We start from the raw sequence: 12,494 nt of genomic DNA on the forward strand, positions 1-12,494 counted from the left end.
TATAGAATATCTTTAATGGGAAAAAACATTTTTAAATGAGCATATTTGCTTTATTGTAAATAAGATTGATACAATACTATATATATTATACTACTACTATACTGTATGCTATATACTATACTACTAATATTATATTAATCTTGTCATCTAACTCTCTGCAACTATTCCTTAAAATATTATAATAATAATCTGACAATAATGTCTCAGTGTTATACATTCTTATAAAGAGGATAACCATGTGATAATATCAACTGAGCTTACTGTATCAGATGTGTTACACACAAGGAGTTTGACTCATGTAGTAACATTTATTTCATTGTTGCTTTCTCTGTGCTTCCCGGTTGCTACAGGCCTTCTTCATATAGGCGTATTGATTGCAAGTAATAGACACATTGAAAAACTACTGCAAAAGTAATCGCTCATTAAATATTGCATCAGTCGTAAAATCTTTGTACAACTACTGTATATACATCAGATAAAAAAAAAAAAAAAAAGAATAAAACATCCTATACAGTCATTACAAGATTCGGAGTGCATTCCATGAGAGCCATAAAATCTACCTAGTTGTAGTACATTGGTTTGAGCGGTGTGTACAGCACAATGATGGCAACTAAAACAACCCAAAGAAAATGTAATGTAATGTAAAAAAGCATAAAACGAGATAAAAAAACGTAAAAAAAAAAGTGTCTAAAAAGCTTCAAAAAAGTGTTCAATATCAAGGTTACTTTAAAGCAGTGATCTTCAACGGGGGTCAGTGTGTGTGGGGCCTCTAAATTAGTCCTCATTTAGGAGTTTTTTTTTCTCCAAAATTAAAAACTCTTGAATCTAACATACTGTATTATTAGCAAAAGTCCCCATTCTAACTGGCCTATAGGTCAGGTAGTCACTAGCCGTCCACAGATACAGTTTATCCTAAGAATTCATGTATGTTTTAATATTAAATAATGATTTACAACAATTATAGAATATTTTAATTTCTGTTTTAAAGGTTTAATATTCCATGTAAAAAAAAGTATGTATAAAGGTTTTAGGCCACCCTGCACATTAGTGCAGGCCCAGTATAATATGCAACTTCATTTCACACAATATGCAGTATATCATGGCAGGTCCCTGCTCCATCTCTTTCAGTTAAAGGGTCCTTTGTTTAAAAACCGTTGACGACCCCTGCTTTAAAGTTTTATTTGAACCACTTTTTCATATTTCTGCTGCATAAAAAGCTCACTACGGTAATGTTGTTTCACTATAATATGGACTTATTGAGTAGTTTTTTTGCAAAAGGTAGCCAAGTTTTTTGAAATGTATTTCTGTAGCCTTTAAACCTAGTTTTGGCTCACCCATCCTGGCCTGGCACTAGGTAGTCGTCATCCCCCTCCACTAATCCTTGAGGTGCTTCTGCAACGCTTTCAAGTGTTGTTTGGGTGCTGTTGTGGACTTCAGCCTCAGTTTGAGTGATTTCAGGGCAGGCTTCGATGTCGTCGTAATTCTCCTGTGGGTCTTCCACCTCGTAGGTTACCCCATCTGTTAAGAAGAAAAACAGTAGCGTATTAAAATTGCTCACTCTGATTGCTCACAATGGGAGAATCTGAAAAAGCATAGGTCTTCAATTGTAAAAAGAAAAGATGTCAATTATCTCAAAACTTTCCTGTGCTTTCATTGGGATCACCCTTATTGATGTAGTCTCTTAAGTCAGCATCAGTGGCGGCCTGAGCGGTCAGGGGAGTGTCATCAATATCATCGTAGTGAAAAGAGGAAGTGCTCTGTAAGTCATTCTCCATGATGACTTTAGCCTCTGATTTGAATCCTGCAAGATCAACGGCAAACAAACAAACAAATGCTATCATATCTGGTCATTTTGGTGCCTAAATGTAACTGCAACAGCCCCTTAAAGGAGCATCACCTTGAGGTGCTATTATGCTTTTTAGTCTGTTATTCAATTAATTATTTTTTTGCATGTATATAATATAAAGCACATTCCCACAGACAATTAATACAATTCCAGCCCAGTTTGCTGTGTGTGGTGTTCATAGGTGCTACTTGAGCGAGCACAGCCAGCCGAGCGGCTTGTTTAAGTTTGGTTGACCAATCACAACAGAGTGGGACAGCTGACCAATGAGAGCAAACCGGGCTTTGTTTTCCTGAAGCGGAGCCAAGAGCTCAAACTGAGTGTTTCAGGCAAACGGAGCTGCTGCTATAGGCACGGTGTAGGCACAATGTTTTTTGAATATCAGAGCATGTAAAACTATTTTAGTAGACCTGATGAGTGCTAATAGAAGGCTGAAAAGGAGTATAACAGGAGCTCTTTAACCGTCATCATGGCGGTTGCCTCATTCCGTACCACATTATACAAATCGGTGTGCGTAGCTTTTTGTACGACATCATACAAACCCATTCATGAGATTGTTTTGTACTATGATATAGCCTATATAATAAAATACAAATTAAATGCATTATTCTTATGTAGAGATTAAAGTAACATAATGCAAAGTGAAATAAAACACTGCAACTATCTTGCTACTAAGAGCTCTTGTCAAAAACTGAATTTTGGTCAGGTGCCTTTGGTTAGTTAATTCATACGTGATCTCACAGCGCCGTGGTTGAGCTGCTGCTCTACCCGGGGCGTCCCATACCGACACTTTCTGACACGGACCCAGCGTCAGCACAGTATGTGACGGTTTGGGAGTCAGACCTTGTTGAAGACTCCTATAGTAATGCTACCGGTAACAGGCAACAAAGACTGGGGTGCAGCCTGTGGTCACTGTTCTACAAAATGATTTAGGAGATTACGAAAATAAATAAATACCAGTAATATAAATGAATGGAGATGTTTTAAGACTCACTGCTAAGACTTAGGTCCTCCATTTCATTGTCTTTGACGTCCTCGTAGTCGCCACTTTCAAACGCCACTTCTGTTCTTGACAGCTTTCTCGCTATTTCAAAAGAAAAGTATACAATCAGCAAAACAACAACTGTCTCACAGCAAGGGGACAAGAGCTGGGAAAACAGTTACATTGAAATAGCAATACATTAGTGGCACAAATTTAATACGTTAGGGAGCTTAAATGTACAAATATTCAGTTGTGGTTTTTTTTATGTGAAAAAATTACAAAAAAATAGACCTTACAGTTCTATGGTAAAACAAAACATGAAAAACCTGTGTACCCTATAACAATGGAACTTCCTTCTTTAAAGAAAACTAATTCATTTTCACTTATATAAAGATAAATACATCCGTTAAGTTATCATCATTTCACAACTAGTCATCTTGTATTTAATACATTAAACTGTTAAAGTCAAGTTTAATGTTGTGAAATATAGATTTCCTGGATTATATTAAACTAGAAGAAGGACAAAAATAGAAGGACAAAAATGTCATACGTGTAAATATCCTTCCTTAAACAGTAAAATGCCAAATACACAAGATTTCATGTGGGATTCAAGCTTAACACTGTATATTTTAAACATGGAAAATTACTGTATTTTTACAAAGACATGTATTTTCTGTTATTTTAACAGAAGATTGGTGATTTTGATTGATTGGTGCCAAAGCTGCTGGGATATTACTTATTACTTTTGACAGTGTGGAAAAAAGCAGCAGGGACAGAATTATTTTAATGCTCAGTAAACAGTGAGAATTTAGTCAGCATGCAGTAAAATGTGCCTCTCGTGGCCAACGGCTCCAGTTCCCTCTCTCTAATACACCGGGATGATCAGGATGACTAAATAGATTGAATGAATTTGTTTTGTTTTTTGGGATGGTACACTTGTTCGAGACAATTCCTTAAAGGCGAAACAAATTATCAATTTATTTTGATTTATTATCAGGACCAGGCATTAACAACTAAGTTAGGTGTGATGGAATGACATACTCACATGCGGCATTCATGGCTTTTTTTTTTGCTTTCTTGACGATGCAGATCCGTACAACTAACACAATCGCTATGACCAGAAGCAGACTTAATGCTACACCCAGGATGACAGGCATGGGGGACGGAGGGGGTTGGATCGGGTTTATTATTTCAGCCTTATACCCTGAAATAAAACACAACCACATACTGCATTTACTCCCAGAAAATGAGTGGGGATGCTCCTTCATTTTCTGTACCATGTTCATCCAATCAGAAATTATTTTTATGTCAAATGAAATCAAATTCTACAGATTAGAAAAAGAGCCCACATTATCCTGTTTTTTACATGCAAATGTACTGAATAAATAGTTTTGGGAACCAGTTGGACTTATTTGGAAAGGATTCAGGATTTGTGTTACCGTCACAGTAGATCTCAGCTGGTTGGACTTTTTCACAACTTTTTTGTTCGACACAGAACCTGATGTCCAGGTGATCTTCGGTGCATGTCAGCGATGTTTCCACTTTTTTAGGGGCCTTGAACTTTAAATTTAAACTTGTCTTTAGAGTAACACCTTTCCATACATAACAATATAGAGTCTGTCAGCAAACAATTCTGGCAGGATTAATTATAAGGAACACGTAATGTATACTGCAGTAAAACAGAAAAAGCTAAAGTAAAATTATACATATGTCTCAATCCTTATTCAACTAATGAGTGGGACCAACAAAAAGTAGAACACAAATACGTACCTGTGTTTTGCTGTTAATTGGGTTTTTATTATGGTTACCACAACCAAGTTTTTGACAAAGCGTGTCCTTATGTTTCTGGTGAAATGATTTCAAGGGACACACTTTTTTCCAGTTAAGTCCATAGTTGACTTCAATCTGACCCCCACATGTTTGGGTTGTTTGGAATTCAACACTGTCTGTAAAAAAAAGAGAAGAAAAAAAAAGAAATGTCAACTCTGGGAAGTAAAGGAATAGTGCTGCATGTTAGGACTTTCCAAAAATCTTAAAACCAAAGTGTTCAATTAATCTTTCACATCGAATCAACAAACAAAGTGTAGAATGTGTATTTGTGAGCTTGAGAGGAGCTGGATGGCTTTTTTCTTTTTTCTTTTTTTTTTAACTTCGAACAGAGATAGCTAGACTAGCTGTTTTACACTGCTCTGCATCTTTAAGCTATGCTTCTACCTGAAGCTGACACAAAAGTTGTAACAAACTTTTAATCTTACTCTCGGCAGGACAAACGGAGAGTTGCATGATGCCAAATGTCAAACAATTTCTTTAATACTGTAATACGTAAATTAACATTATTCTCTATTTTAAGTGATTCACCATTTCAGCTGCAAAGATTCGAGAAATTATACTATTTTCAGGGGATATCCTCTAAGAGGCATAAAGTTTCTTATTTAAAAGGCATCAACAGAGGAGTGATGTGTTTTCCATTTGGTTAGTGATTAAATGTAAGAATACAAAATAATTTGGGGAATATAATATCGGAGGGCCCTAAAAACGTATTTTGGATCACTAGTGAGATTTCTTCTTTGAGGTATTGAAGTAGTGTGATGTTATTTAAAGTTATATGAATGGCACTTCCTTAGACAGGGCGACTGGACTTTGACTTTTTTATGATTCTGATTTCTGATTCTGAAATCTTTAGACAAATCTTCTGCATTTTGGTTGTTGAAGAAAGCACATACTTACAAACACAGTGGATGGACAGCAATTTTCCTTGACACTTGTCCTTGAATCTCTTGCACTGGCCAAGTTTATAATGATTGCCCTCACAGCTGACATGGTAGTACTGCTTATTTGCCAGAGCCTGTTCACCACCAGATGCACCAGCAATAGCGTTGCCACAATTATGTTCTTGGCAAACCTTCAGTGAATATTCGGGCTTCCAGTTATCGGCGCACACCTCAACGTTATTTATTTTCACTGCACCATAACATCTGTCTGAAAGGGTGATGTTGGACTTATCTAAGGAAAAAAAAATAACAAGATCAAATGTTTAAAAGAGCAACAACAAATTGTGCTTTTCTGGATGGTTATAAATGCTGTATCACCGCGTTTAACAATCCCCCCACAGCAACATTTCTCTCTTAACCTTTGATGTACTTTAAAAACAACAAAAAACTAAAAAGCTAAAGACATGACACTATCACGTACATGTACAGAATAAAACAGAGAACACTGGGAGTAAAGCGGCCAGTACCAGGAGTTATCAACGAAAAGCGTTATCAGCGAAACAGCAAAAGTTAAAGAACTGAAGAATACAAATTAAAAAAGAAGTTGTATGACCAGTAAAGGAGGAAAGGCCTTGTTAAAGGTGCAGTAAGCGATGCTGTGCAAAGATTGCTGATATTTGAACTCAAGTGCCAAACATACAACCAGCTATAGCGAAAGTTTGCTAATTAACAACCTGCTGTGGGCTCCACGTTAACTGCTACTGTATAAGAACTTGTCCGGCCACAAAGTGGAGGTGGTCAGGATGGATGGGCGGGGGAGTGGAAAAAGACTTTCACCCATGAAATGTTCCCTGGCTGTCTTTTAATACAAACCACAATCTCTTTCCTAAACTCAACCAGTTGTTTCGGTGCCTTTCAGCAAGGTTCCCTTTTTCTTAACTAAACTTAACCATAATCTCCGCCGAAATGACCGGCAGGTCACTGTGCTCTGTACCCAGCTCACAGTCACTTTTCCTCGGGTAACTGAACCACCACGCATCGCTGATCTGACGGAGCACCATGTGGAGCACCATAGCCGGCACACAAAGCTCTGTAGCGGCTTAACACATCTACAAAGGGTCACTGATAAGATAAGATGTGACGGAGGTCATTAGCCGTGTCACGATGCTTTGTTGCTGCTTAAACAGCTAGCACCTGCAGCTCTGTAGCACAGAGACTGACAGATTGACTGATGTCAAGTGATAATATCATACGTTTGAGTCTGCAACTTTTCATACAATCATATCTTATCAAACAAATGAAATGCATTGCACAACCTAATGTGGGTTAAAATTGACTGTGTCATATTTAGTTTAGTCACCTGTAGAAATGCGCATGCATTAATGTGGGGGGTGGAGCTTCTGAAGGTGTGTGTGTCTGTGTGTGTGTGTGTGTGTGGGGGGGGGGGGGGGGGGGGGGGGGGGGGGGCTCATGTATTTGTTTGCCAGTTCTGATATAAACAATCTTTGCAGAGCATCGCTTAGTACAGATTTATTGGTCAGTAAAATGATTGTGTATCTGATGCATCTGTAAAAACGAAATTGCTAACTGTTTATCTTACCCACTTTAAGGAGTTTTTCAAGGTTTAAAATGGAACTGCAAAGCTTCTGCGATCATTTGACAGCAGAAATACATAAACCTTACCTTGACATTCAACAAAGAGCTGATTCTGACTTTTTGATGTTTGCTTTTCACATTCCCAGATGTTTTCTGGATTCTCCATAGCTGCACAGTTGAAGCTTGTGATCAAGCTAGTTTCTAATTTAGTTGTCCTATTTGAAATAAATTGACCGCACTCCAGATTCTGGCAAAGAATCTTCCCCTCACGATCTGTCCAACCTTCAGTGGTAACAGCAGTTATTGTGTTCTCCGAGTGGACAGACACAGCTCCACTACAGGCTGCTCCATCAGTCAGCGCTATCTTACGCCAGTCTAAAAACACAGCAGGGGAGAATGGAAGAGGTGAGAGAAGGTTTAGCAAATACAAAACTTACAAAAGCTCTGGTAATGCAAACGTGTCCAATATGAAAGGTTTACAATGGGAAAATATTACAAGACACAAGATGCAGTTTGACAGGGACAGAAGACATTTTAAAAGTGATAAATATGAGACAAAATCATTACACATACTGGAGCATTGAAGGCCGCCACGTTCGCAGCTTTTCTGAGAACTGATTTTGACATTGCATGCTGTTATTGAAAATGCCACATCCTCACATTCTATTTTTTCAATGACATGATCTGTAAATTCAGGTCCGAAGTAGGGAATGGTTTTTCCAGCCATACCACATTTTTCCCCACAGATGACCTTTTGTGTGTTGGTGTTCTCAAGAGCTGTCTTGCAAACTGGGAGCCACTGGTCTTCGTACTTCACCAAAACATTTCCAGAACATTTGTCCCTGAAAGAAGAAAACTTGGACTTGACACTACCTGCAACAAAACAATTCAGAGGGTACAGAGTTAGAACCTCAGGTTATTTATGTCATTTGTTATTTTAATAGAAAAAAACAAGAAATACATCGGTTGGATGGTACATGGTGCAGCTATGATGTGCATGCAGTCTATGAATTTATCATATCTGTCTTATTGTGCCATCTCCCGGTCACAAGCATGTACGACAACACAACAATACATTGTAAAAAAAAGTATTTAATTTTACTGTATAGTGTTGCAGTATTATCAACCAAAAGGTCTACAACTTATTGAAATGTCTTTGTTTATGACCAATTTTTGCTTCCTTTATAAGACTTTATAAGATATAGACCTGGCTATTATATAATAATACAAATAATACTAAAAACTATTTTTCATTTTGGTCTGCCTATGTTTCTCTGAATGTGTGTGTATATGGACTGTAAACATGCCTAGAGACAGTAAACGGGAATCCTCATCGTGCTGTATCTACATTTGTGTTTAAAAAGGCAATATTAACTCTATGCAAATACAAAATTAATTATTAATCATTCTAGGCTTGTTTGACACAAATTTGGTTTTGATTGTGTTGTTAAAGAGTTGTTGTACTGTAGTTTGTATCAAATAGGACACACATATAAGAATTTGAAATAATTTTGGAAAACAAGAGCCATGTCAAAACAAAGCAATATCACCTCCTTGACAAAGGTTATACAGGTAAGATATGCACTCATATGGAAATAGGCATTTTGAGCAGGCATGGATTAATGAGGGATTCAAGCTGACCAAAAATAGTAATCACTGCTGTCATATTCCAAAAAAAAGTAAAATATATTAAAAACAATCCATTACCTGAGCAAACAAGGTAGGCTTGGTGGGGGTTACAGTTGTAATTTTTTTCTTCATTTTTAATGAAGATGCTCTGGCTCAGGTCGGTCGTGTTGGTTGTAGTATGCAAACCCTTAAAGATCACCTTTCTCTTTCTAGTACTGGCCTTGAGACTGAGTTTGGGATCTAGGATTCTGCTCCCACAGCCCAAGTTTTTACACAGCATCACAGACTTGTGGTCTGTCCAGGTGTCTGCACACACATCTCCACACTCTCCATTTGCACAAACATTGACATATCCCCAACACTCATTGGTCAGGTTCACCTCGATTTTTCCTGTTGGGGTAACCAAATGGCAAAGTTATTTTTGGACTTCATCAGCAGATTATTTTCCAATCTACGCATTGCATACACGTTCAGTATGTTACATGTCTATGTTTCAACACTGTCACATTACCTTTGCATTTCACACTGGCAATAGTGTCACTGTAGTTTGATGGCAGTGTTGTGTTTTCACAGTCCAACAGAGATGTGTCATTGGAGGAGCAGCTGTAAGATTCACTCCAAACTTCCTTCGAATTAACGTTAGGGGTGGAGGTAGGGGGAAAGGCTTCCCCACAGTGCATCTGCCGACACACTGTGTTGGCCGAGTTTTGGTCCCATGTCTCATTAGAGCCGGAGAGCCAGTAGGTTTCACCCCTGTGCTCTATCCCCACCTTGCCAGAACAGGAACTTTCTCCTGTCAGAAACACCACCTTGTGCTCTGACAGGGACAAAAGAAATTAAGCCTGTGAATATTAGATTAGGATAGACGGGTAAATTGTTCAGGCTGTCCCTCTCTTCCTGACAGCCTGAACAAAAAGCTTCAAAAACTGTAATTTTTGTGGAAAAATTCTACAAAAATGTCAAAAGGAGCAGAAGAAATTGATTAAAAAAACCATCCAAAAAATGAAAAAATTTCAAAATGTTGACTCAGAAACACAAAGAGTTTTATGGACGATGGAAAGACAACACAAGGGTTAAATTCAAATTAGCCATTTTGTAATTAAATATCCACCCGGTTGCATACATTGTATTGACATATTAGAGCCATATAAGGCAGGTAATGATATCATATGAAGCAGATAGAATGCCAACAAAAGAACTAAAGATACATATAGACTCAAGAAAACAACTGAATTTGAATATGTTATGACAATAAAGTCAAAAGAAATCACTATAAAATAGTGACAGGAACTAAGAAGTGGTGTGATGATGGGAAAAGGAAAGATTTTCAATTTAGGCCATCTTGTAAAAGTGAGTTTTAAGGAGGCACTCAAACGCATAAAACAATAGACAGAGAATTATCACGCGACCCCCCAGCTGCATCTCTACCTTGCAGTTTGGCATCTTTCAGCTAATCCATTGGCTTGTATGGTCTGTGACTTTACAGCAGCCTCAGCAGCATTATCAACTTTGCTTTCATCCAGCAAAAAAGCTCTGATACAGCCCACTTTATGAGCGCTACCTGTGCTCACTGCTCAGACAGATAACGTTAGCAGCTAGTTTGTGATCACAGTAGAGCTCAGATCTTTATTAGGCAGTCTGGCACCCCTGGGGGTCCTCAGAGTCAATGCGGGGGGGGGGGGGGGGGGGGGGGGGGGGGGGGGGACCAAATTCTTGTTTAATCTTTGAAAGATTTTAAAAAAATTAAAATGACTAAACATTCATTCAAATAACTATTTCTCCCAGAGGGGCAATTGAAAATAAATGAACATGAATCCAACATCAGTCTGCCACTTTTTGTTTTGTTGCATTAAAACATCAAATATGAAATGATGCCAATGAGTATTATTTTAATGGCTTAGTATTCCATGCACTATGTAAAGGGCTTGAGGCCACCCTACACATTAGTGTAGGCCTAGTACAATATGCAGCTTAATTGTATATATATGTAGTAGGGGGTTGTTGCTCAGTCTCTCTTTCGGTTAAGTGGTCCTTGGCTTGAAAAACATTGAAGACTCCTGCAGTATTATTTATTTTACCTAAAAAGCCAACTGGAGACATGTCAGGTATCCTGAAAAATTACTTTTTAAGCTGGTAATGGATCACTGTGGCATTTACAGCTTCTGTGAGATCATTAAAGGGCTTAGATACAACAATTTCACACAAAAAACCTGTAGAACCTTTGCATAGTTCTTTTGATGCCCTTTTTTGAGTGCATTTATACACACCTCCGTACTTTAACTGACAGTATGGAACTGATGAATACCACAACAAGAGAAGGTCAAAGGCAGATGAATGGAAAAATCAAACAAAAAGAACACTCACCCTCACAGGTTATTCCTACTGCCACCGGATCCTTGGCTGGGTTGTTTGAGTTAGCTTCTATACACTCGGATATATGTTTGGCTTTTGGCTTGCAGTTTACAGTTTTCTGTAGAAAATCATTTGAACCCTGGCTAAATTGTTCCGGAGTGCTGAGATCTCGTCTACTCCCGCAGTTCAGCTGTTTACAGACAGCATCTGAATTGGCCACCGTCCAGCCATCTGCATTGACCCTCTGGAATTTGCCCTCATGCTGGATCTCCACTCTCCCAGCACATTTACCAGGGCCGTCCAACAAATTCACCTTTATACTATCTGTTCAATGGCAGCAAGAGAATTGTCAAACACGGTACACAATGCAACATCGCACAGCTGTCAGATTTTTACTTCCAACATATAGTTAAAGTTTAAAAAGACCAGTGCATCACATGTGATTCCTGTCATACCTCACCTGCACAGACCACGTAAGCAACGGAAGAACATTGGACACGGGAGTTGTAATGCCTAGCTCTGCAGTGCCACAGCGAGCTTTCACTGCCTGAGCATTTCACATTGTCCATTATTCCTTCTTTCGTAGAACGAAATGTCTTTGCCTCGTTACTAATCACCTAGAAGAACATCATGAATTTTGGATGCAATGTGGTTTATTTTGCCACTCATTGGCACTGCTCATATGTGTGAAAGACTAGGACATTTAAACAATATGAAGAGATTAAAAAGCACCGTCCTATCTGCACGTTAAAAATGAAGCCAGGAGATGGTTAGCTTAGCTTAGCATGACGACTGGAAGCAGAAGGGAAACAGAGACCTGATCCTGTCTGAATGTTTATTTCCAGTTCACATGCCAAGCTATGCTAAGCTTATCGTCTCCTGGCTTTAGCTTCATATTTAGCGGACAGAAATGAGAGTGTAAAAAAGCATATTATTTTAAATGGAAGACTATGTCACTTAAAAAAAAAAAATCTTCTTACGAGATAAAGGTCAAATTCATGGTAATGTAAAACACAACATGCCTTACACACAGCCAGGGGGGGAAGGAGTATTCAAATCCTTTACTTAAGTAAAATACCAATACCAATCTGTAAAAATACTCTGTTACAAGGTATGCATGGGGGGCTTTGGGGGCTTTGGGGGCTTTTTTCCCAACATTTTTTCAATATTTTTGAAAAAAAGTGTATATCTGAACATAACACACATTTTCCATAGGCTCAGTATGCCTTTATAAAGAATACTTCTCCAGTGCAGAGTCCATGGTATCAGGATTTGAGAGGTGTCAGTGCTCTGAGCCAATGGAGATCCTAATTATCAAATTGACAGCACTCATAGGAGGGGGGCAATAATGTTTTAAGGGGGGGGGGGGGGGGGGGGGGGG

At 38.4% G+C, this 12,494-nt stretch overlaps 1 protein-coding gene across 1 annotated transcript in view; it reads right to left on the reverse strand.

Annotated features, from left to right (window-relative positions):
• Positions 1-1,221: 1,221 nt before the first annotated feature.
• The window catches only part of LOC117948120 (antigen WC1.1), a 17,753-nt gene continuing 6,480 nt past the window's right edge, over positions 1,222-12,494 (reverse strand). Inside the window, exons 7-19 of the mRNA XM_034877600.1 lie at positions 11,574-11,730; positions 11,126-11,437; positions 9,273-9,578; positions 8,840-9,151; positions 7,706-8,005; positions 7,220-7,507; positions 5,553-5,828; positions 4,596-4,771; positions 4,265-4,379; positions 3,878-4,029; positions 2,838-2,943; positions 1,643-1,801; positions 1,222-1,518 (exon numbers count right to left, since the gene is read on the reverse strand). Coding sequence (XP_034733491.1) covers positions 1,331-1,518; positions 1,643-1,801; positions 2,838-2,943; positions 3,878-4,029; positions 4,265-4,379; positions 4,596-4,771; positions 5,553-5,828; positions 7,220-7,507; positions 7,706-8,005; positions 8,840-9,151; positions 9,273-9,578; positions 11,126-11,437; positions 11,574-11,730 — 2,847 coding nt within the window. The 3' untranslated portion in view covers positions 1,222-1,330. The remainder of the gene's footprint in view (positions 1,519-1,642; positions 1,802-2,837; positions 2,944-3,877; positions 4,030-4,264; positions 4,380-4,595; positions 4,772-5,552; positions 5,829-7,219; positions 7,508-7,705; positions 8,006-8,839; positions 9,152-9,272; positions 9,579-11,125; positions 11,438-11,573; positions 11,731-12,494) is intronic.

This window comes from Etheostoma cragini, chromosome 7 (assembly GCF_013103735.1).
Source record: "Etheostoma cragini isolate CJK2018 chromosome 7, CSU_Ecrag_1.0, whole genome shotgun sequence".
Taxonomy (NCBI): Eukaryota; Metazoa; Chordata; class Actinopteri; order Perciformes; family Percidae; genus Etheostoma; species Etheostoma cragini.